Source organism: Thermobia domestica, chromosome 10 (assembly GCF_964235325.1).
Source record: "Thermobia domestica chromosome 10, izTheDome1.hap1.1, whole genome shotgun sequence".
Classification (NCBI taxonomy): domain Eukaryota; kingdom Metazoa; phylum Arthropoda; class Insecta; order Zygentoma; family Lepismatidae; genus Thermobia; species Thermobia domestica.
In genome coordinates, this window is record NC_137463.1 from 239,378,378 (window position 1) to 239,404,168 (window position 25,791).

At 37.5% G+C, this 25,791-nt stretch overlaps 2 protein-coding genes across 2 annotated transcripts in view; one reads left to right on the top strand and one right to left on the bottom strand.

Annotated features, from left to right (window-relative positions):
- The window catches only part of SCAR (wiskott-Aldrich syndrome protein family member 3 SCAR), a 95,263-nt gene extending 84,988 nt beyond the window's left edge, over positions 1–10,275 (bottom strand). Inside the window, exon 1 of the mRNA XM_081729403.1 lies at positions 10,068–10,275. The gene's annotated coding sequence lies outside the window, so the exon portion shown is untranslated. The remainder of the gene's footprint in view (positions 1–10,067) is intronic.
- An 869-nt stretch (positions 10,276–11,144) lies between these two features.
- Positions 11,145–25,791, top strand: part of LOC145663120 (uncharacterized) — a 33,255-nt gene continuing 18,608 nt past the window's right edge. The window contains exons 1-3 of the mRNA XM_081729405.1: positions 11,145–11,334; positions 19,838–22,026; positions 23,837–24,040. Of these exons, the coding sequence (XP_081585531.1) occupies positions 20,022–22,026; positions 23,837–24,040 (2,209 nt within the window). The 5' untranslated portion in view covers positions 11,145–11,334; positions 19,838–20,021. The remainder of the gene's footprint in view (positions 11,335–19,837; positions 22,027–23,836; positions 24,041–25,791) is intronic.

Sequence of the window (25,791 nt, forward strand, 5' to 3'; positions counted from 1 at the left end):
TATCTTTTTTTATGCTTTGTGCATATACTATCTGGCCATTCATCACCGGACACCTCTCCAAAAGTGCTACGGATCGTCTGTGCACGTGACACTAGCTATAAAAGGTGTTGCCGTTGGAGAATATAAACACACATTAGCTACAGCAGCCAACATGGACAGACGACGCGAACTTGGAGAAGCGAAAAGAGGAAAGAGGGATCATTGGAGCCCACATGTTTGGACATTCGACCCGTGAGATTTCCAACAAATTTCAGATACTCCAATCGACAGTGAGCAATAGTGAAGTGGAAGCGGGAAGGGTCATGACATGCCAACCCAGACCAACTAAACCGACAACAGATCGTGACCGTCGAAGCTTGAAACATGTGGTGAAGTTAAATCGGAATGCGTCGCTACAGATGGTGGCACAGGGGTTTCGATCGGCTTCCGGCAGTGTTGCAAGTGACCGCACTGTCCGCCAGATCATTGCACTTGGGTTTCCATGGTCGTGCTGCAGTTTACAAGCCGTTTATCACAGCCCACAATGCGAAAAGTCGTTTACAGTGGAGCAAGGAATGCCGCCATTGAACTCTTGAGCAATGGAAATCCATCCTATGGAGTGATGAATCGCGCTACCAGATGTGGCGGTCCGATGGACGTGTGTGGGTGTGGTGTATGCCCGGAGAAAGATGTTTACAAGTGTATTGTACCCACAGTGAAATTCGGCGAAGGCAGTACCATGGTGTAGTCGTGCTTCTCATGGTATGGTCTTGCTCCTTTTGTTTTAGTGCCGGGAAACATGAATGCCGATGCATACCAAACGGTCCTCGACAATTATGCGCTACCGACACTGTGGACACAATTCGGTATTGGTCCATATCTCTTTCAGCAAGACAATGCTCCATGTCATACTGCAGATGTTATAAACACGTGGTTCGAGGACATGGGTGTGCAAAAACTTGATTGGCCAGCCCGAAGTCCTGATATCAACCCTATTGAGCATCTTTGGGACGAGTTGGAGCGCCGCTTGAGAACCAGACCGTGCCGCCCAAAAGACACTAGAGAGTTGTTCGCCGCTTTGCAAGAGGAATGGAGCAAGATTCCCGTCGAAACCTATCGCAAAAAGTTGATGGAAAGTCTTCCTCAAAGGGTTGCGGACGTAACTGCGGTGAAAGGTGGCCCCACACGATACTGATGCGCTGCTGAAACCGGATTAACGTACTAGTTAGGGGTGTCCGGTGACGAATGGCCAGATAGTGTATATATACACTATTGCAGCAGTATGTTAATAGAATAAAAACATTAACAATTAAAATTCCCTGAATTTTATACTAGAATTAATGGAAGAAATTACATATGAGCCATTCCATGTGAAATCAACCAAATTAAAAAAAAACAAAAAAAAAAAAACGCGTCGTCTCAGAATTTGATGAAACTTGGTGTACATGTAGGCCCTATGAGAGATGCGCATGCTCCAAATTGTAGTCCTGTATCCCTTGTAGTTTCAGATTCAAGGATAGTAAAAAAATGGACTGATTTGGTGTTTCCCTAAATATTGAGCTAGAAAAGAAAAACTATATATAATTTTGAAGAGAAAAGAATAGACTACAAAATATATTAGGAACATTTATTTGAAAATCAAATATTTTCCGGGAAAACTTTGAATCAGTGTTCTCACAAAGTGCCCATTTGATTTCCTTGAAATTGGGTACCAAGGTAGCTCCATATGTCCGGTATAACTGTGCCAAATATAAACTTGGGCTAAGAATGGGCCTGGAGTCTACAATGATTTTCGTGTGGCGATGTTGGGAGATACACCTGGGGTACGAATGTAACAACTTGCCAGTTTGTGAGTACTGGTGAAGTAAGGTGTAACTGACTTAGCAGTAATGTTTTTCTGGTGCAATCTGTAATTCAGTAATCCTGTGGGGATCTTTGGAACATGATATGTCTTTGCATCCTCACATGGCAAGGGACTGTGTGATGTTATTGGTGGTGCCACCTGGGCCACGATTGACAGCAAGGATTCTTAAATGGTGTATGTGTACTTTACACAGGAGGAATATGAAGAGGAAGCCACCTTCATAAAGACACATTCGATGCAGCTTGACATACTCTTGAAACACGTAAATTTCACTCTGTGGTTCCTGTGTCTCAAAAAAGGTCAAAACGAGGCAATATTCTTCTACACCAGACTTTAAGGAAGAGTTAGTAATAGCAGCAGATGGCTTACAAGCTGACATTACCATAATATAATAAGAAGCTTTCTTACTTGCACCCATAATGGCTTTCGGTGGCTTGCTTGTGCTCTGCAAGTCGACGAGGCACATGAAACGGCGAAGTTGTGTTTTCTAATACCTGATGGACCAGCATCTTCCTTTGTATATCCAGATATACCAGATGTGCTCTAACTGCCTGCTTGAAAATCATCTCTCTTGTTGATTCCAGAATTGCAACTCGCCGTACATACACGCTCAGCAAAAAAGCCAGTCGACTGCTTCAACATAGGCACTACTGACAGTTAATCACTTCCAGCAGATCCATAATAGCTAAATATTTCTCACACCTTACTTCATCAGTACTGACAAATTGGCAAGTTGCCACACTGGCACCCCAGGTGTCTCTCCTGAGGTGATGGTCACATGAAAAACCATTGTAGAGTTCAGGCCTATTCTTGGCCCAAGCTGACATTTGGCACACTCATGCCGGATATATGGGGGGGGGGGTACATTGGTACCCAATTTCAAGGAAATCAAATGGGCACTTTCTGATATATCACTGATTCAAAATGTTGTATATTTCTCTCTAGCTCAATATTTACGAGAGATACGACCAATTGGAACTAACAAGATTATATATATATATAAATCAAATTTGTCCATTTTTTTTTTACCACTCTGTACTTTGAAACTACACGGGGTACAGGGCTACAATTTGGTGCATGATTATCTCTCATAGGAGCCTACATGTACAGTAAATTTCATCGAAATCTGAAACCATGACGTAAGTTGTCTGGGTTGGCAATGAATTTTTGGATGTAGTTATCATGTACCTCGAACTGGGTGTTATCATGTTACTTTGACTAAAATTTGCATTCTAAACGGGAGGCAGCGGAGGGTAAAAATTATTTAATAAAAAAAAAAAAAAAAAAAAAAAAAAAAAAAATGGTATCCCACATTCCTGTCAAGTTAGGAAGATGAAACTTCGTATATACACTCTTCACTAAAAATAAGTGGACCGGTGTTCCAGATCTCCTGTTCTAAGGGGAGAAGGGCGACATTTTCTATAATCTCTTTCTCACATTGAAAGCGATGTATATTCATGCATGTTGATTGTGATCGTATCTTGGGGTAATGGTTAAACGGTTTAAAACGAAGTTTGAAACAGTCAGTACTTACCTTTAGGTGGGACTTTATTTATGTTACTTTTACAGGGCGCGTGCTAATGAAGTGGAAGGGCTTTAAAATACGAGCCAAAAATACGGCTTTCATGAGCACGTCAAGTTAGGCAGAACTCGATATATAAACTCCCCATTAAAAATAAGGAGAAAAGTCTCTCCCTGTTTTTGAAAATTTCTATTTAAAAGGGAGGAGCAGTGCATTTTCTATAATTTCTTTCTTTACGTTCAAATCGATGTTGCCTGTTGTTCGTGACTGCCTCACAAGTAAACAGTTTGAACATAGATATTACCTACCTCAAGCTGGGATTTTATCACGCAACTTTGCTTAAACGATGTATATAGCTGTAGTTTGAAAATCTAACGTAGTATGACAATGGAAGACGAAACCCACTGTATATTACCTCCTTTGTTTTCAAGGTACATTCGAAGGCCCCAACCCAAACTGATTCCTGGCTCCATTAACAAATCTCCTTAGCTCTTGGTGCCGATGAGCGCTCACGTAGTTTGGATCCCTCGATGTTCTGTATGACCGTGCTGAACTATAAATTAACTAACAAACCAAGCCACTGATACACAAAACATGATATGGAAACGAACAGGCAATTTCAGAGACGGATTCCGATTTTGAAGACCTAACGGATCATCTACGAAGAAACACACAATCTTACCTGTTCACGATGAGACACATTATCATTGAACAAGAATTGTCATGTTAATTAGGTAGTTATAATAAGAAAAAGTTGAATTGTTGTGCATAATTTATAGTGACTGGTGAAACAATGTATATTAATGTTAGAAATGAAGGCGAAAAAGTAGACTGATCCTGATGAGCTACAATGGACAACTAGCTTGTGAGACAATGCATTTGGTGTGAAATAATGCAAAGTATGAGTTGCAAGATTAATTATAGAATAGTTAAGACTTCGTACAGTTCTAAAATAGATCTTAACAATTAACAACTCAATTTCAGAAAAATACAAAACACTAAAATCGTACAAGAGCAAGACGTGGCTTTCAACATGGAATTTTCATACCAATGACTGAAGGAAGATTAACATTGTCTCTAGGCTACAATGGAGAAAACTGTTCAAAATATTTAGATTGTTCTGGAAAAAGCGTAGTTCCTTTAAAATATACGGTGCATACGAAAATAACAAGGGGTGACTAAAAGGTCGCATCGATTTGCCATTACCATTTGGGAGCTTAAAGGAATATAATTTTAATTTTTAATTACTAGTATGTACCCTATTAGGCAATATGTCATTAAGCAATTACAATGTATTCGTTTTTGTATGTAACTGACTTATGTAGAAGTCATTGCGTAGTACATAAAACTTGATTTTATTTCAATATGGAGACGAAGATAATTTAAATAGACCTAAGAACTAAGATATAACTATAAAAACCTATTAAAAGACTATGATATTGTATATTATTTAGAATTACAACTACTGTATCACAATAATGGTTACTTTGTGTTTTTATACGTTTAGTTATCCAATATTTCATAATCTATTAATAGTGATAAAATGAACAGGGGCAAACAAATACAGAAAAAAAAAATGAAATCTTTAAGTTTTACGTCCCACGGTTATGCCGGTGAGGCTAAAGGAGACGGTGATAATGAGAGATGAATGAAAATGGTGGAATGAAGAAAGTGGGAGGAAACGGGAGAACCCCGAGAAAACCCACGAGCACGGTGTTTGTCCACCACAAAGTTCACTTGGCGGGGGCTGGGATCGAACCCGGGACCCCAAGCACCAGAGGTGAACGCTCTACCACTGAGCCACCGCGCCCCCCCAAACAAATACAGAATGACGTAGAGTAATCAATGAAATGAAATTTCTAGGTTAACGTCCTACGCTTACACTCACTAAGCTATAGGAGACTGATTACGAGGAAGGATCAAAAACTAAGGTTACAAGGCCGATATTTCTGGAGTTTCGCCTGTTATAGAGAAATGATGAGTATGTGGAAATATTAATACATGGAGTTGGCAACAGTGCAGTTTCAGCCACTTGCTACCTATGGTATTAGTTGTAGGTAAACACAAACAGCGACTCGTTTGCAAAACTGTCTTCCGAAGAAAGCCCCTGTTATTCGATTTAAGCGGGCGAAAAAAGTTACCGCGGCTGAAATTCACCGGCAGCTGGTAGGAGTTTACGAAGAGACTGTAATGTTTCGTCAGTAGGGCGCAGAATGGTGTCAAAAGTTTGCAGCTGATACAAAAAAACGTCACCGACGAGAATCGCAGTGGCCAACCCAGCAAGGCATCAACAGATTTGAACACAACTCGTTCTACTACCCTCCCATAGGCCGGACATCGCTCCAAGCGACTTTCTCCTGTTCCCGTACTTGAAGAAACACCTCAGAGATCGTCTCTTCATTTGAGACCAAAAGATGAAACATTTCGTACCAACGTGGCTGAACACTCAAGAACAGGACTTTTACCAGGAGGGAATCCTCAAACTCATCCTACGAGGTCATAAGTGCCTCAACAGATATGGAGACTATATCTATCTATCTATCTATCTATCTATCTATCTATATATATATATATATATATATATATATATATATATACATATACAGGTATAGTACACACATTAGCTTTATATATATAGACTAGCTGAACCTACGCTCTCTACACAGCGTATCATTCGCATATGAGCATAAATCTCCTTCTCATTCCTCACATCTGTACATGTCCCTTTACAGACACAAGTGAAAGACGTATTGATTAAAAAACCCAAGGGGTATCATAAAGGGGAGACTTTTTTCGATTATTCTTTCTCAATATCTCGCACCGTTTGCAAGATTTGAGCCTACTTCCGGTTGGAGTTTCTAATTCACGTATGACCAGTGTTTTCTTTCTTCTCGCATGCAGTATGTAATAAGCAAATACATTACATACACAATTAATTATAATGTCAGTTATATATGGTGTTCATTGGGCAAAACACTCCAAAAATAAAGGTTCATCTTAAACTGGAGAAATGGTTATCCTTCCTTTTCCATTATTATTTTGCCATGAAGAAAACGCCTGAGACATATACAACCCCTATATACAGCAATGTGGTGTTGGAATGTATAACGCGTAGGATGTTATGCTTTACTTTTTCTTTATTTCAACATTTCCAATGTACCCGTAAAAATGTAATAAAGAAATAGTGGTCATGTTTTTTAAATATTCAATTAGAACTGGACAATCTACATGAAATTTGCAATCGATCAGTGAAAACGTCATCCTTCTAGAGCCTGTAGTTTACGAGATCTCATTATCTAAAGGATTGACCACAAACATATAAACGTCTACAGCATATAGTTTAGAAGAACTTGGAAGATGGCAGCACAATTCATGTGCATTGAATTTAGAGAAGGCTTATTAAAATACAAAGGCTTTGGACAATAATTTTAAAACCTAAACTTTATGAAAATGATGTATTGAACTAATTTATTTAAAGTACACATACTTAAAATGTTATGTTTCTCTCTGTTAAACGTGAAATCTCACACAACCGTAAATGAAAAATTTGAAAGCCAAAGTTATAGGTTGGAGTTCAGTCGCTTTTAATTGCTAATGTAGCGTTTATATATATATATATATATATATATATATATATATATATATATATATATATATATATATATATATATATATAAACTAATGTGTATACTACTGTATATGTTGGCTATATTGGTTGCATGAAATAATATATAAACGTTTCACTGCAGACTTTCTGATCACCCCTCACATATTCTGAATGATTATGAAAATTCAATTTCCGTCACTATTGCAATACCGGTATGTTACGATCTGTTAGATATATGAGATGGTGGTATTCCAGTGTAATCTGGCGTTCAGCTGTACCTGGAATCATATTCCTAAACAATTAAATAAAACTGAGTGGGAGAGAGAATGTGGGTACAAACGGAAGACCTGTTAGAAAATCCACGACCACAATGTTTCTACCACAAACTACCTTGGCGTGGGATCGAACCACACGGACTTCTCCCACCAGATCTGAACACTCTACAACTGAACAACCGTTGCGCCCTGCATAAATGACAATTGCTAAACAAATAAAGAGGACTTTATCTTCTGAAATAGAAATGAAAAGAAATTTCGAGTTTTTCGTCCTGTTATTACACCCTGTGACCTACCAGGCTGCTGATCAAAAAAAGTGAATGCTTATGAAATAATTTGTGGAATGAGAATGTAGAAGAAGACTGGATAATTAAAACGGAAAAAATTCCGAGAAAACGATACGATGTTGTCCACCACTCACATGCCTGGGATCGAACCAGAGACCCTTCGTATCATAGGTGATGTAAGAGCTATCCTCTCCTTTGTTTCTGCTATATATAATGATTAAAATTTTCTTAACTCATCCTTACTAAATACCTTGATGAGTGCAGCACAGTAAAGAAGTAACTGAAATTGTGATCTTCAAAATTTGAAAACAGAACGCAATTTAGGTTAGCTGTAATTTCATTCCTTTGTTGTATTGTAGTTACTACTCGCTGTAAGCACCCTCGTTGCCCTGTCTTAATTTATAACCTACGTAAACAGAGATGAAGAAGAATGTCCTTAAATTTACAAGTGGTTCGACGTACACGTGTACGGACCTTCATTGAGCTTCTAAAGGTAGTTGGACGTATATGTATACGTCCCGTGTAGTAATAACGAAATTGTGTTTCCCAACAACTGTTTCCCATCTGTTGTTTCCCAACAGGACTAAAATCATGTCACTCACAAGCAGACAGCAATATGTTGACTTCTGTTGTTTTCCCATTCGTACCACATGAAGTTGGACTCCAAAACTGACAAGAACACAAGACAGAAAGAATATTTTGTAAGCGCAATATGTAAGTTCTTAATTTTAATATTATAGTATGACATTATTTACACATTTTTATGTAGTGTAAAGTTTCGTTTACATGCCCTTAAAATTTCATTGTAATTGAGCAACTGATTTAAAATGATCGCCTCTCGAAGCGGGTGAAGGGTTAAACTCTCCGCTCGAAGGGTTAAACAATTTCTTCACAATAATTTAATTCTCCCGGTATTTTAGGCCTATAATGTTGTGTAAGCTCAGGTACCCAGGAGGTAATGTTGACTGCAAACTGGCAAGGCGTTCTTAAAAACAACCTGACAAGGAGTCTGTGTAACTTTTGACTCTCTCTACCCTCCCGAGCCGAAAATCGGCTTCGTACGCGATTAGACCTAGTTAATATCTGTGTGTAAAATTGGTTCCTCTAGGTGACTGTTTTCTTCGCGAAAATCTGACGATATACACAAACATTTATTTATTTATTTATTAAGAGACAGTTTAATTGTATTTGTTGTTTATGTTCAATATTTCAGTTCCTCTTGAAACAACTAGAAAAACGTTTTTAACATATCTATTCTCACAGCAGAAGTTGACAGTCCAAATACCCTTCCTAATGTAATGTTGAAACAGCTTTTTGTATTTCTCAGTAATACGCCAAGCCCTTATAACTCATAGGGACAATGTTAGATTGACGATATTCCTGTTAAGTTCGAAGTTTTCCACGCAATTACTTTTAGAACCCAATAATGAAGCTCCAAATAAGAAGTTTGGATGGGAATATCAACTTAAGTTCTGATATAGTGGAAACACAAAATAAGAGCAAATACCGGATTATGTAAGAACTGTGAAATGACTCAGTGGAAGTTGGCAATAACCCCCCCCCCCGCCCCCCCCCCCAAAAAAAAGACCAAAGTTAATTTTAAATCGGCAATGACAAGTAGGCCTACCTAATCATTGTTTACATTACTATGGGTGGTTCGAACTCTGTCCATGTGAATTCGTGGTGGAAATCAATGTCTATTGGTCTCTCCCATTTCCTCTCACACTCTCATTGCACTACTTCTGTCATAATCATTCATTTTAACTTATTTAGCCTAAAAGACATAATCATGTGAAGGAAAACTTAAAATTGTATTTAATTTACATTAATGTATGTCTCTCTGCATGAAGTGTATTGGTCATGACAGGTACTATCATGACTATTAACTACTCTAAATTAGCATTCGCTTGATAAATATATATTCCGAAGCACAGAAGAAACAACATCGACGCCTCCTAACGTCTCCTAGATTCCATATACTATTCTTTTTCTACGTTATTCCCTTTAACAGTATGGAAGTTAAAACATTCTTTAGGCCTATATCCAAAAAAATACTGTGGATTCAGCCCATATTTTGATCTGTCCCTAGTCTCCAATACATGAAGATAACTATTACAAGTAATACCACTGAACTTCAAAATAGTTAATACTACATTTTCATTACGAAGAATACACGATCAATGTTAGGGTCCCTTAGCATTTCTTTCCCCATTCACGTAGAATTATTTATCACACCCGCTCTGAGTCATACAAAAACACCGTTCGTATCAACGACAGGAATACGCCAAAGATAATTCAGTAAATTGGTCGTGTCCTCTATTAGAAAAGGGAGTTAATTGAACCTTAATTAAACATTTCCTTAACTAAGTATGACGTTTTATTTAACATCTACAATTGACATAAATATTTTCAACGTGTCCCAAAAACTTAGTAGCGCCTGGTAACTTCCCTACAGTCATGCAAATCATCAATCAATAATCAGTACTACACAAATATCTCAAATCGTTTGGTGTAAAGTTGAGCTACCACTTACCAAATAGCTGTCCTTCTTACATTATATCAGCATCCTGTCGACACTATACGTTTTCCTTATCATAACGCAAGTACTACACAAATATCAGACTTTCAACTCAACTGAAGAAAGAACTAATTCAACAAAGATAACAAAATTTCTTATCGCTCCACCTATTTATGACTGTAGTTACAAAATACAAGATGTCCGACCATTTCATCACAGATCAGTCTGCAGTGATACCAGATGAGCGTTCGTATGCATATTTCGCATGATCCAGGAAGTGATTGAGAGCGAAATGTGTGTAGCTGTTTCGGATAAATCGGTGTATGTCACTCCGTTTATTTTTCGCACAAATTGCGGAGCGTAACATAACGCGTAATATGCAAAAATCAATTATATAACTGTATAACTCCTATACCTATCATCGCAAATTAAAACACAACGATTTTGCGTTGTGTTGATGCAAACCATTACGGAGAAGGACCTTTCGTCATGTTTAGTACTGCTTCGATTTTAAAATTTGGCCTCTCACATTTCCTTCAGTGGCTTAGTGGTAGATCGCTTACCTCTGGTACGAGAGGCTCCAGGTTCTATCCTCTACAAAATAAGTTTGTGGTGGACAACTTCGTGTACGTGGGTTTGCTGGGATACTTCGGTTTCCTTCCACATTCTCATTCCACCAATTCTTCCATCATCGTTCACTTGACTTAATCATCCGTCTCCCTTCGCCTAGAAAACATAATCGTGAGATGTTGAACTGAAATATTTCATTTCATATTTCCTTCACATTTTCTATCGTTTGTAAAGATTCATAATCCTTGTTTTGTACACCATGACTATTTAAAAAACATCGAACTAAGTGGATTAAATAAGACACAGAACCAATCATATTACAAGCTGGATTAATACAAATAACTATTTATTTTAGAAGGAAAATAAGTAACGTGATTTAAAGTTCTGTAAATCAGGATTTTATTGTATGCCATGGCGAAGAAAAAAGTGAAGTCATTGGATTTCGTTTTGTCCTGTAGAGCTATGACTGAGCTAGGAGCTGCAAGTTGTCTGATGTTCGCTCGTAGTAAAGAGAGTAACTCACCTGCTTCTTTAAAGATTACTGCCCCTTGCTACTAGCAAGTAGCGAAGTAGCAGCAAGAGCTAGTGCTACGAGAAAGAGGTTTCTGCTAGTGATGTAGAGAAGTGAATGTGTACATTACCTCTTCTTTGACGTTCTTAAACTAATAAGTCCAAAATATGTGGAATCAAATTAGCATCAGCATTCTAGTCAGTAAGTTAAAATTGGTGTGAAGTTTGGAATAACAAACTAAAAGTAGCTTTGAATACTGAAAATTGATGACCGTATAAATTTTTGACATTTAGTTCAATGTTTACATGGTGCCGAAACAAATTACTGTATAGATTCTTAGTCTGTTGCATATAGACACAAATACTTAATACGAAAGGTAAATAGTGTATTGATTAATTCTCCTGAAGAAAGAAAAGAGCACAATTAATATGTCTGCAGAGCTAATGTAGTTATTGGAATGTTATATTTAAGCTCTTTCTTTGGGCCTTAAGAATTTAACGTCATTCGTTTTGCAAAGGAGAGCTTCGTTTCGGAAACTAGAGATTTGAAATGTGAGTAGTACATGAAACCGAAACTATATTTACGTCTATCATACATGGACAAATGTGTACATCCTTCTGAGAACTTACTAGCGGTTAAGTTCCGAAGGCATATCAGTCGACCGAGTGAGTTTCATCAAACTGCAAAAATGAATTCCAGCCTCGTTCGTAAATATAGTGCACACCTCAAAATAAATCGTAAACAGTTTAACAAAATGAAATACCCTCAATCTCACACAAATGAGTGTAGTTTTAAAAAGACATGGTTCTAGAACATAAGTCCCCTTTCGCATTTAGCTGTAATAAAGACAGAGAACAACGTTCGATATTCCTGGACCTACTCTGCGGTACTTAACAGGAAAGTCACGTAAATGATCATTCACTTGTGGCAAGATTAACGGTATAGTCGTACATATAACATGCTGGCTTGGTTATTATGAATTTGGACGATACATTTCTTACAACTAAATGCGAAAGGGGACCTATGTTCTAGACCCTTGCCGTGTAAAAGTATGACATAAAAACTACAGTATATAATACACAAACCAACGTGTGCTAAATGGCCACTACAAAGCACGAATGCTATCTAGCCGATTCAAGGTTGGGGGCGCAGCAGGGGTCCCTGCGGTAAAAAGGGGGTGCGTCCGTCGGGAGCAGGCGCGTCAGCGATGGAGAATATAAGCATAAACGAGGATACGGTAGTGAAAAAGTACAGTTTCACATAGGCTACAGTATTTCACTATCATTCCAAATGCATTTCAATGTGCTGTGCACTGACAGTAATTACTTTTATTCACACACTCATTCCTTCACAAAAAAGAAAAAAAAAAGTTTCACATCGTATTTTCCCTATAAATGTTTGGGATAATTTTGGAACTGGGGGACCAAAATCACCATGTTTACAGGAGAAATGAGTTCATGTTACGTTAAGTGTAATTACTAAGAACTGACAACTAAACCATTGAAACAAGAAAATATAGGGAAAAAGTACGAGTTTTAAGCAAAGAATTCTGGCGTCTCAAATCCAAATATCCTAATCTAACCTAAATTAACCCAACCTCATCTAAACTAACCTAACCTACCTAAAACATCAAAAATACAAAAAATATAGAAAGAAAGCATGAAATTTGAGCAAAATATTCTGGCCCCCCAGTTCCAAAAATATGCCAAATTTTCTATTTGGTATAACAGTCTGCTGGAGTGAACCCGATGTATCTTATGGCAGATAAATAGGAAAACTAAGCAAGATATCGCAAAGGAATATTTTTTGAAATGTCTTTGTATCGTGTGTAAGTGGCATATAACATAAAACTACAGTGGTTAAATTACAAACCAAGTAGTGCTAGGTGGCCACTAGAAGTACGAATGCTATCTAAGCGGGTAAGAGCAGGAGCACAAAAGGAGAAACCGCGCAAGATACGTATACACATAAAAGGGAATAGTAGGGAAAAGCTTATGGCATTAAAATACATACCTTGCGAGTGGGGCGGAGTTACGTTGTTTCAAGAATAATGGAATAATCAAAATATGCAGCTTCGGTTTAATTTTCTTCCGCCGTGCATTTGTTTTTCCCTCCATTATTGCAGCATACACTTCCAAGGTTAGTTACTAAGACAGTGGGATTGAAACACTGAGATTTACACTATGCTACCTTTTTACCTAATATCGCATGAATGCACGGATTCATATGCTCCACAATTTAATTTCGTTTCTCTCAATAATTGCTAGCCCTACAATGATGATGATTATTACGTTTCCTCTTAGTGTCATGCTGACATTCTCTCCGGTTTTTTTTTTTTTTTTTTTTTTTTTTTTTAATTCGGGGCCGCCATCTGCGATAGTTTGCCCGTTTGAATAATCGTCTTCAGAACTATGCCTTACCATGAAATATGTAGTTCCAGAAATGTTTCTTAAGACCACTTTTAGCACTTTGTTTGTGCTCAAATTGATGGAGTTTCGGAATAGTAAAGCGGAAAGCGCAAGTAGTGCCGTATTTTTTTTTTTTTTTTTTTTTTTTTTTTTAACGTTAAGTTGTGGATCTGCGTTTGATATGATCCTTGTGCTTGTATTAATGGTAACGTCAAATAAATTATAATTTTTTCCACTAAGGAGTAGCTTAGGTAGAACCTTGCCTTTGATACGAAATGCTCCTGGCTCAATCTCAGGCCAAGTACTTATGGTGGACAGCATGGTGTCGTGGGTTTTTCTTGGCGCTCTGTTTCCTCCCATATTTTCATTCCACCAATTCTTTCATAATCAGTCACTTTCATTAGCCGTCTGCTTCAGCCTGTAGGATATTGCGTGGTACGTAAAACTAACTATGGCTTGTAGAACCCGGAGATTCAATGCTGCGATCACAAAAGCTCTCAATTGCCTCCTGTCTTGATAAACTGGATCCAGTTTGTACTTTTTATTCCTGCTTGTGCTAGATCCATCTCGATATTGTCCTCCCATCTACGCCTAGGTCTTCCTAATGGTCGTTTTCCGATTAGATTTCCAGTTAAAACTTTGAAAGCGTTCTTACTTTGTTCCATTCTGTCTACATGTTCCTCCTAAACTTGATGACCCTAACAATGGTTAATAAACTGTATAAATTGTACAGTTCCTTGTTATGAAGTTTCCCCCATTCCCGTTCCTCTTGGGTCTCAGGATCTTGTTCTCGAATATTTTGAGTCTAAGTTCTTACCTCAGAGTAATGACCATTTTGCATTATAAATAAGTGTGTCGCGAACAGCGATTGGAAACCAATCTACTAGAAAATCTTAAGCTCATCTGTTGTCCTCGTTGTTAGCTGCTGTTGTTACTGTGTAGTATAGCTGTTTATGTAATTGTGTTTAGTCAAATAAAATACCTCATCTCGACCTTTTCTGGTAAACTTTAAACTATATAGGATAGTAGGTCTTTTGATACTAGACCCAGAAAACGCAAATATCTGAGATATTATTCATTAGGTTTTCAAGTCTCATATATGACTACATACTTTGTTCCATGAGAAACGTGTCGATACTAGAAGAAATGCTGAAAATCTTCGCTACAACTATCCAGGAGAAGCTGAACGCGACACTTTATCGTAGCGAAAGAGATCTGCAAGACTTTATGACTTCTTCACCAAATTCAGAATCTTCTATTTTGCTGATGGTTTCGTATCGCCATATTTTGTCAAAATGCAGCCTGACACCGTTTAAAGGAACCTACCAACTGGTAGTTACAAATAATAAGTAAATACTTTTCTGTTGTATACACCATTTTCCTTTTCTGCCGTACAGCACAATCATAAGGCAGTGCACTACATGGCGCTAGATGGCAGTAATCGCGGCGATACCACGGTTTTCTTTCTCAACGCCTCGTGTTCCTCGGGCGCAGATTTCATAATTATACACTCATAAAATACTTGCATTTTCTTGGATCTAGTACCGAAAAAGTCACCCTACATATTACCAACAATGGATGTACACACCTCGTTTTTTGAAAAACTAGCGAACAGATTGACAAATAGAGATGAATTTTTCAGTATTGCATAGAGAATTGCGGTTTAAATAAAAGAAAACTGAATTACAATTGAAATAGAGAAAAATTTGGCACTTTCTTATTAACTTAAATGTATACTAACTTCTACTGTGCCTCAGAAATTGTGTGATTTAAAAGATAAGCATACTTGGGAAAAATTCAACGGATTGAAATTAAAAAATATAATAAAGAAAAAGTAATTATTTTAGATTATGTGATGGTAATTTTTTAATCAGTACAAAATCAATGAGTTCATTACCCGGACTTCAAGCCAAATTGGGCCCGTTTTAGAAAGAGGAAGTCTACGTTAATTCACTTCTGTAGTGGAACCGCTTGTGAAGTTCTTGAAGTAACCCAGAAAAAAGTTCTTGCAAAATATCCATAACATGATTTTAATTTTTAAAAAATTAATGTTTTAATTGTCAGGATTTTTTTCAATGATTATCCACTAAAAGTAAACTCTTGCAAAATTTATTTAATTAAATTAAAAATTAACAAAACTTTTAACTGATTAAAATAATCATTAACTTTTAATGGATTAATTATGAGCCTGAAAATAAGTGTGAAACACTTTCTTGTTCTCGTGTACGGCTGAAATCACTTACACTGTGTATCCTTGTTTACCAGTTTAAGTCACTGATGTGAAGATTTAATCACTTCAGCAATTAGAGCCTGTTCTGCTCCTAGTGTGTCAGTCCATAAATGATAAAGAAAATTCATAAATTCACGTACATATTTGTCCCTTACTAACACTGCTGTGTAAGATGTGCAAATCATCTTTAAAAGTTCATTAAAAATTGACAAGAATTTTTTCGCACTTTACTATATTAAAACTAAATATTCATAGTTAAATTTATACGATAGCACCCTGAACACGAACTGAGATTGCGTTATCAGCTGTTTCATTTAAAAATTTCAGTTATATTGGCGTTAATCTGAACTCTCAATTTTTTTTCCCACATAATGTTATGCTCAGAGGCACTACATAGTAGCAGTTAGTCTTTGGAATGTGAGAAGTGGCAAGATTTAAATTCGTTCATACTCTCTTAAGTGCTTTAACATATATATATATATATCTTATGCATATATTTGAGTGGTAACAATATATTTAATTATACAAAACTTACCACTGAATGCCTCGGGTTAGAATTGTCCAAAGAGTTTCGACAATTGTAAGAAGTTTTATATAATTCCTTAAAATCATGCGTGAATTAATTTCGTTAAAACAGTGTAGCTGGCCAACTACCTTTGAAGTATAATAATTTGTATACAAAACTGATTACATTGCAGTTTTAGAAACGTACAAGTAGATATGTGACTTCGTAGACTTCTGTGTTTGTCTTAAAAAGACAAATATATCTTACCTTAATTTTTTTTTTATTAACACAAACTGTTTAAGGTTTCTCGAGTAAACAGTAATGCTTAAATATTTACATCTATATTCGTAAAATAAACAATATGTTTAACATTGTGTGAGACAAGACTTTTCTAGATTTTAAACATTGAATAATTACTGTATAATTGAAGCATATTTCAAGTGCACAAACATTTAATAGAACAGTTTCCTAGCTACTAACGGTTTTTCAAGAGTAGCATTTTAGCATTTTTGTTCTATGTAACTTGGAAGTGTGGTATTAAATGATATAAGTTTTCATTGTAAAAGGTGTTCTGTTCGAATAATGGGATTTTCAAGAATGAAAAATTGCTTCATCGTGCCATGAATTCAGCAACATAGTGCAATAATACATACCGAAGAAAAAATGAGAGAACCCTTGAAACAGTTTGTGTTAAAAATTTAGTACAGGGATGTTAAGGTAGGTGTCTATATGTTCATCTTTCATCGAGTGACTGACGAAAGTAGCAGAAGTGGCTCATGAAATGATACCAAATGAAATTGCAAAGGCTCACTGAAGGTTATCTTAGCATCAAATTACAGTATTCACAAATCATTGTTAAATAAAGATACAGATTTCAAATATTGTTTCTTGTCAGTAATCATAGAATCAGTGGAGCAATTTCAGTAGTCTTCCTTCACAAGAAAGAAAGAAAATTTAAAAATACCTAAGATGCTAAATCATGCGTATTTAATCTGTTCAGTCTTATATCTAAAGCTAAACCTATGTTTGTCCGCTGTATAAATTCAGACTCTTGAACCGTGTGAAATGATTTTTGGAAAAGTTACCTACCTTGAACTTGGTTTTAATCATGTCACATTAATTAAAATGTGTCTCCTCAGAAGGTGAACGGGTTAAAAAATTATGCCAATAATAAAGTATCTCACAATTTCTTCAAGCTACGGTATTCTTCGTGTAATAATTCATCATTTAAGATAATTGAAAACGTATTCTTGTGTTTTCGAGAATTCCGCTTTAAGCGGTTAAAGGTTGTCATTTTATGTCCAATTTTGTGTTCATAAAATGGCAGAAATAAGGAAAATGTTGAACGGTTTACGGAGACTTTTGAAACGTAGTTAGTACTTTTTTATCGTGTCACTTTGATTAAAATGTCTTCTAAGGAGGAGAAGGAGTTTAAATTTTTTCACAAAGAATAACGGCTACACGGTTTGAAACGAATTTTGAAATGTTTTTTGCACTTGGTTTTTATAATGTCATTTCGATTTAAATACTGCGATCCTAAGAGGAAAAACTAGTGTTCAAATATGTCTTTGAGATATTATTCATAAACATATTTTCTCCGTACCATGAACGTGCATTTCAGCTTTCTAAAATGACGGAATATAAGACCTTACTAAAGTAGATTGCAAAATTTTGAAATAAGTGTTCCAGTTGATTTAAATGGATACATAATTTCTCTTTCTAGGACATGTTCTGCTGAAGTCAGTGTTCCACTTAAAATCATTTGTGATAAATGTGCATAGAATTTAATAGGCAGAAAGCTAGTATTATCTTGTAGCCGAATGGTTACCGTGCATGGTCCTGAAATCCGATTCCTGATGGAGCAAAGATGTTTTTCATTGTTGATTCGGCATCGTGATGGACGGCAGGAGCTACTTTAATTACAAAATAATGAACTCTGGGAAGCTTTTATGCACCTAGGTTAAGAAAACGGTGATGATAAGGTGGGTGATAATCAGGGCCCGGATCTTGTTGACCTAAAAAATTTTAAAAAGTGACCTATAAAATGACACTAAAATTCCTGAAAAATGACCCTAAAATCACAAAAATTGACCTTAAAACTTAAGTTTTCTCAAACTTTTATTTCATTAAACATTAACATTTTTAATATCCATTGGATTTCTAATTAACATTTCTCACTCTTACTCAAAAGCTTTTTTTTTTTTTTCAGTTAGTTGCAGTCCATTGATCATTTATTTCTATTGATTAGTCCATTGTACGCCATTGTAATTATTGAAAGCGTCGATTCACTCCCGAGTTTTAGGAAGCACACTTAACAATAAAACTTAGAAGTTTAGACTACATGAAAATAATAGATAAAAACCTGTTTAAAACCCTTGCACGCCTTCTAATGCATTTTTAGTTATTCACGTGATCACATTCCTTGTGGTCAATAACCCAAAACTATCTGTTTGGCCATCTACCAACCACCCACCTTTCGTTAACCAGCTACAGTTTAGTTTTCATTAGCTTGTTAAGAATACAGTTTTTGCATTCCAATAGTCAGGAAGTAAGAAAAGAGATTATTCAACTTCGTCTTTTCCACATCCGTAAACCGTTCATTTGAAGATTTCCTCATGTAGAAAAAAAAAAGAATAAAAAGATCATAAGTGACCTAAAAGTTGCCTTAAAATATTAAAAAAAGACCTGAAATTTCAAAACAGCAAAAAGTGACCAAAAGTAGACACTAAAAAACTACATTTTTAGAACCTAGATTTGATGGATAACGTTTTTATTTGAACTTGCCTTGTCCTATGCGTAACAGAAAAAAGTTGACTTGTCAACAAAATCCGGGCCCTGGTGATAATAGTGAGATGATTAAGGTATGAGGAAACGGGAGAACCCCCGAGAAAAGCCACACACACGGTGTTTGTCCACTACAAAGTTACTTCGCGGGAGCTAGGATTGAACGAGAGGTGAGAGGTACCACTGAGTCACCGCGACCCCAAACGCCGAAATTAATAGCATTGCAAGACGTTGCGCTAACCAAACCACCTGGCGTAACGGTCCATTTGTGAGCCTAAGCCTGCTCCAGCGCCACCTGCTAGCGCCCTAGCGGCGAGCACGTGGCCAGGCGCATCTTTTATTCGTGTAACTCCCCAATTTGCCTCACAACGCTGGATGGATGCCAAAAATTGGGAGGCATCGGTTGGGAATCGAACCTGAGACCTCGCGGACATGAATCCAACGTTCTAACCAGTAAGACTACGGTGTCCCCCCAATCAATAGATATCACGAAATTGAATATGTCGTGTTCTGGCTGATTGCAGTTTTTACCAGTTGTAGCACCAGAATTTATAATTTAATTATCAAATATACTATGCAGGATCTTTGTCTTATCCAAAGAACAAAAGCATATCTAGTAAAAAAATTTGATTTCAGCAATGAAATTTGTTCTAATTAGAATTTGATGGTTCTTTAGAATTTTATTGGAAAGTGTAGCGAATAGTGTTAAGTGTTAATTTGTTGGCTTATGTTTATGAGAAAGTTTTTCACAACTATTTCTTTCTTTTTTCTTTTCAGATAAATTGGATAATATGTGATCAGGAGGGTACTTTATAACCAATCCCTAAACAAAATATACTTATTAGATAAATTGAAGCAACAGGATAAGTCGGCCAAAGAAAATGGAAGCTTTGTAAGAAGCCATATTACTCTATTACTCTTGATACAGCAATTTACTAATCGTCATGATTAAGCTAAATAAATGGATATATCAAAGTACCCTTGTACGTTTTCTCATTTGGGGAATGAGAAACAAACGTTAGAAACGGTCAGAGCGCTACACGAAACTGTTGTTTCGCTGAGAAACGCCTTGAGAAAGGCTCAGTGTGAAGTACAACAACTGAAGTCAAAAAATCAAGAATATTTAAAGATTGAAATTAACAAAGATAGCGCCGAGACAGCTGAGAGCTTGGGCAACTCTGTTGAAGGCAGGGAAGAAACTGAAAAGAATGAAGATGCCACAGAAGGAGGTGAAGGAACATTAAATACTGAAATTGCAGACCACTCATTCATGGATACATCCAGAAGCTCCAAGAAAGAAACGGAGAAAGAATGTAGTGAGAAGCGAGAGGAATGCACAGAGAAAAAGGAGGAAATTGCAAACGATGTTAGTAGTGAAGATAAATTAGAAACAAAAGAAGAGGAAAATGTGAAAACTGATGTTGAGTCGCTGTCGGAAGAGGTAGAACCGAAAAGCGACGCTCTTTCGAGCATTGATAAGTCAGAACCAGAGGAACAAGTTAAGAGTAGTGATGATTCCAAGCCAAAGAGCAAAACAAGAGTTCGTGAAGTGACAACCAACTCCTTTAAAACGGAAGGAGAGGAGGATGATGAATCTGAGGAGCTGGATGATATTGAATTGATTTTCACAACTGATGATACAAAAGATCTGCAGTCGCTTCATGAAAATTTGGTCTCAATCAGTGAAGGAGAGAGTTGGCAACCGACAGGTACACCGGTGCTGTTAAAATACCGTGAAGTCTCAGAGTTTGATGAAAGTTTCGAAGACGAAGAAGATGCTACAGGAAAGAAAGAAAATCTGTCGAAAGGCTGGAAGAGTTCAGTCTCCGTTACTACAGATATATCAAAATGTGGAGACGATGACACAATCAGTGAACATTTAAATGTGGGCAGGCGATATACGCTACCAAGTCAAGTAAAATACAAGCCTGTTTTGTGTAAAGAGTTCTGTAAAAACCAAACATCAGCTAATTTAAATATTGTTCCTTGTACGCCTATTGTTAAGTTCACTCCTATTGGTTCTCAATCGTCAGGTAAGAATGCAGAATGGAAAAGATTTCCTGTGAGACCAATTCTGATTGAGAGAACGTCGCCAAAGAGAGAATCATGTGCTCAGACTGATATAACTGCCCTTCCTTCCCATTGGAAATCTGAAAGTTACCTTGCTCATAAGGTGTCGCATCATTTTACAACATTGCCTTCCAAATTTTCCATTCCAGTGCAGCAACAATCACACAGAAAACAGTCCATCAAGCTCTCTGCGAAGACTCAAGAAGCTCGCCGCACACTTCTGTCTGATATTAATTTCACGAGCATGGTTCCTGAATTGTCAAGAAGTGCGGACTATCTCTGTCAAGCGAATGGTGAAGGTAATGGCCAAAATAATTCTCAGGATTTGTATAAAAATTTCCCTCGAGCACAATCTTATTTGCAGAATACAGAGTCGCCTCTAAAGAGTTATGATACATTTGGAGAAAGCCTGACATCTCCAGCCTTCTCGTACTCGAGAATATATGGTAAGGTTCCGTGGTCGCCGGCGCTACACTCGAGTGGATACATGAGAAGCAGTCTATCACACTACGGATCCTCCCATTGTAAGCCAACGTCTTTGGATTGCTGTAATCGCTTCTGTAGAAAACGAGCATCTTGGTCCTCCATTACGTCTCCAACAGGGTATGAATACGTAGACGCCAAACAAAGACATCCTTTCAAGTCAATGCCTCCTTCTCCAGACTCCTACAGGCAAAAGAACACTACTTGGTCTTCTGTACCGTCATCTCCTACCCATCATCATCATCATCATCATGCCAGTTCCAGACACTTCATTTATTCTCCTTCAGAACTAGAGATGAGCAGCGAGCCTCGGTATTATTATAATGCCACTTCGGATCCACGATTTGTCTTTCCTACGAAACGGGAGAAAACACGTTCTCGTCACAAAACCAAGAACAGAGTAACTTTCCAAGGTAAGAGAATGTGAAGGTTTTAAGGAGTGAGTAGTATTCAGAGTCGCCATTTAACAGTTGTGTAAAGCCAAGGCCATTGCTTTTCCTTTCCATAATGTTGCGTATAGCGTGTTAGCACTTGTTCGCAATTGCGATACCATATTTTACAAGGGAACAAACTAAAGGAAAATAATTAATATTCTTTGGGGGACGCGACTTCGATTCCCGGTTGGAGCTGTGTAGTTTTGGTCCCACGTTATGGTGTAGACCTCTGTCTCGTATAACCTTGCTGCTGAAAAGAGCGATAACTAATCAACCTTTCAGAAGTAAATCTTCTATAGATTCGTTCCAATTGTATGCTTAAGTTGACTACTACCATGATTAACATGTTGTAATGAATGACAAACTGTATTCTTTTAGAATTAAAATTTGCTGCACTTACACTCACAAATACGACTCTGAGTACGCTCTAATAATTATAAAATAGTTTCTTCTTTAAAAAAAATCAAATTCGAATTTTTTTTTGGAAAAAAATATTATTTCATTTTAAACTTATCTTTCAAACAGCTTTTAAATTGTGAAATCAAAGCATTAAATTGTTTGTGTATGTGTATGTCGAGCATACTGTTTTAAAATTACCTCGAGATGTGATACATGATTTGGACTTAATGAGGTATGTAGTAAAAATTTTGCCAAAACTTCGAATCAAGAATTTTGGTTTCGAATTTTCGAGGGGGAGGGGGGAAAGTAGTTTTAGAGTTTGGAAGAAAGAAAAATAGGTTTAGTGCTATGTCACGGACTATAGATAGCTTTCAAAACTGTAAAAGATATCGAGAAACTTTTTTTTTTTTTGGCGGGGGGGGGGGGGGCTTTCGATCAGTGTCCCAGAAAGAGATTCTATCTCCTCCGTTAACCTATAATTGAAACCTGAAGTAATAGGAATCAACCACTCCCGGTTTCAACGTTTATCACCATGAAACAAATGCGGTTACAGATAGCGAGAAGCCGACTTTACAGTCGATTCAGTGCCTCAAGACCGGAAGTGGTTCATATTTACTAGTATTTCCGGTTTCAATACTAATAATCCATGTAGCAAAAAGGATAAAAAGTATCGAGAAGCTTTCTTTTTCAGACGATGGTAGAAATTATTCAAACCGGAAATGGTAGAAAGCAACCATTGCCGGTTTCAATGTTGATCCTCATAAAACAGAAACCGTAATAGATAGCAACAAACGGTTCTTTGCAATCGATTCAGTGTCTCAAGAGAGCATATCATCACTACTTGCTATACTAATAAAACCGGAAGTGGTTGAAATGTACTGGTATTTACAGTTTCAATACTTATTTCCAAAGAACATAAAAGGTTCAAAATATGGAAAAGCTGCTTTTTGACACATTTAATGTCCCAAGATTGAGTTTTGTCTCGATTTTTTCTCTATCTGTTCAAACCGGAAGTGGGGAAATCTACGATTTCCGGGTTGCAACACTGATCGCATAATGGATAAAACAGAAGTAGATAGCGACAATCAGTTTTTTTTTTTTTTTTTTTTTTTTTTGTAAAAAAAAAGAACCACAATAATATTTTCACCCATTATTTTATTTCTCTGTTTCAACCAGGGTTTAATATTAATCTCCGTAGAGCAAAAACAGTTAGGGATAGAGCAAAAACAGATAGCGAGTGGCTTTTAGATGTGAATTTAGTGACCAAGAAACAGGTTCTTCCTGTGATCTTCTTCTATTGCAACTAGGAAGTTATAGATGTACTACTTGTTGAGTTTTGAATCCACATACTTTGTAAGTCTACTATAACGAAACTTCCTTATCTTTCCAGAGTCTTCCTCGTATCCAGTCTATTACACTGGCCAATCCCTCCCTGACTTAAGAGATGACAGCGGAGATTCCACCGATTCTTTGATTGACGAAGCCGAAGAATATCTGCGGCGATCCATTGACTCTATTCTCACAGGAGCTGATTGGACCAGAGTCTGCCAGCGAAGACAGCGACGAAGGCATTCGGATCCCGATCCTGTTCGGGGTATGTCTTTAAAATCATATTACGAACAGTTTAGTGTGAGAACACACTTAACACTTTATACATTTTCTGAATTCCACAGATGTAGAATCTTTCTCATTAGTTTTCAATGGACTCCCTGTTTACACTATTTCGTAGATATATTATTCCTAAGATAAAATGTCCTGTAGAAAAGAAAAAAAAATCTCTTAATAATTTCAGCAACTTCAAGCGCTTGGCTTCTTCAAGGATACAAACACAAATGAAATAAGCTAGGATTAAATATATACGTAATGAGAAGATGAACATTGGGTAAAAATTGAATAGAGGAAACCGACATAGCACAAGGAAAAAACTGAATAAGAATTTGGCTGGAAGATAGAAAATTAATATTAATATTTTTGAAAATAGAGAAGATTCGAAGATTACGGTCGCAAACTACTTTGAAACAATATTACTGAGACTATCAGTAAACAGATTTTTGACTCGTTCTTGTTCTATAAGATAACCAAGAAAGTTCTTTCGCTTTTTCACCCACCACCTTCGAACATTGATATGTCTCCTAAGACGTACCTGGAAGATCAAAAATTGTCCCCACCAGCATCGACGACCTTCTGCCAACGTTCTGGAAAGCCATGGATTCCACCGCGGTAGAACTTGGTGGGCCGTGAAGTGCAGAAGGTATCAAGTGCATTTTGCTCCTTTACTGGGACTTTGAACGGGCGTCCTCTAAGGTGATTGTCCAAGGAAGGGAACAGGTGATAATCGGACGGTATAATGTCCGGGGAGTGTGGCGGATGCAATAGTGTTTCCCATCCAAGGCGTAGAATGGTGTCCCGGGTCATCCTAGTCACGTGGGGCTTGGCGTTGTTCTGTAACAGGAGGATCCCTTTGCGATTCAGAAGTTCTGCCTCCAGAGTTTTGACATTTTTGTAAATACAACTCAACTGCTGACAGTGTACAATTGCATTGATGCTCTGACCAACTGGTAGCAGTTCCTGATGCATGATGCCGCGAGCAGTCCACGAAACCGAGGACCATCTTCTGGTGTAGTGCTGGTTTCTGCTGTTTTGGAACCGGTTCGTGAGGTGCTAACCAGTGATGACGGTGCCGTGGAGCTTCGTACAGGACCCACTTCTAATAATATATCAACACCCTGTCCAGAAATGGCTCCTTCCTCAGACGAGACAGCAAGGAAACACAAATGTTTGCTCGCGTTGCCTTCTGGCCCGGAGTCAAATCATGTGAGAACCATCGACCCAACATGTAGTATTTCCCAAGTCGATGGAGGTGCTGCCAAATGGTTTTTCCACCCACATTGAATTGTAGTCCCAGTTCCTCACATGTCTAGTCACCGTTCGCCTCAATTGCTGCTTGAAGATCTTCATTTTGTACATGTGTTGTTCTTCCAGCACGTGGTGCGTCTTCGAGTGTTTTGTCAACGTTCTTAAACTTGTTAAACCACCACTGCACTGTCCGCGTAGCACGACACCCTCACCAAAGTCCTGGCATATCTTCCGCCCCGCTACAGCGGCGTTTGACCCTAGTTTGAACTCGTACCCTTATGACGCTCTGCTGTAGTCCCACGTTCACTCTGTCCTTACACACGTTCGCGGTGTAACTGAACTGCCACAACCAGGTAGTATGTTGGATATACCCACACCAACGACTGACCTTCGCCTTATCTCCATTCGCATTCAACTCACGGTGTGAGGGCCAATTGAACACAGACCTCCACAAAAAGCGACAGAACATCCTTGGTTACTTTATAGTTA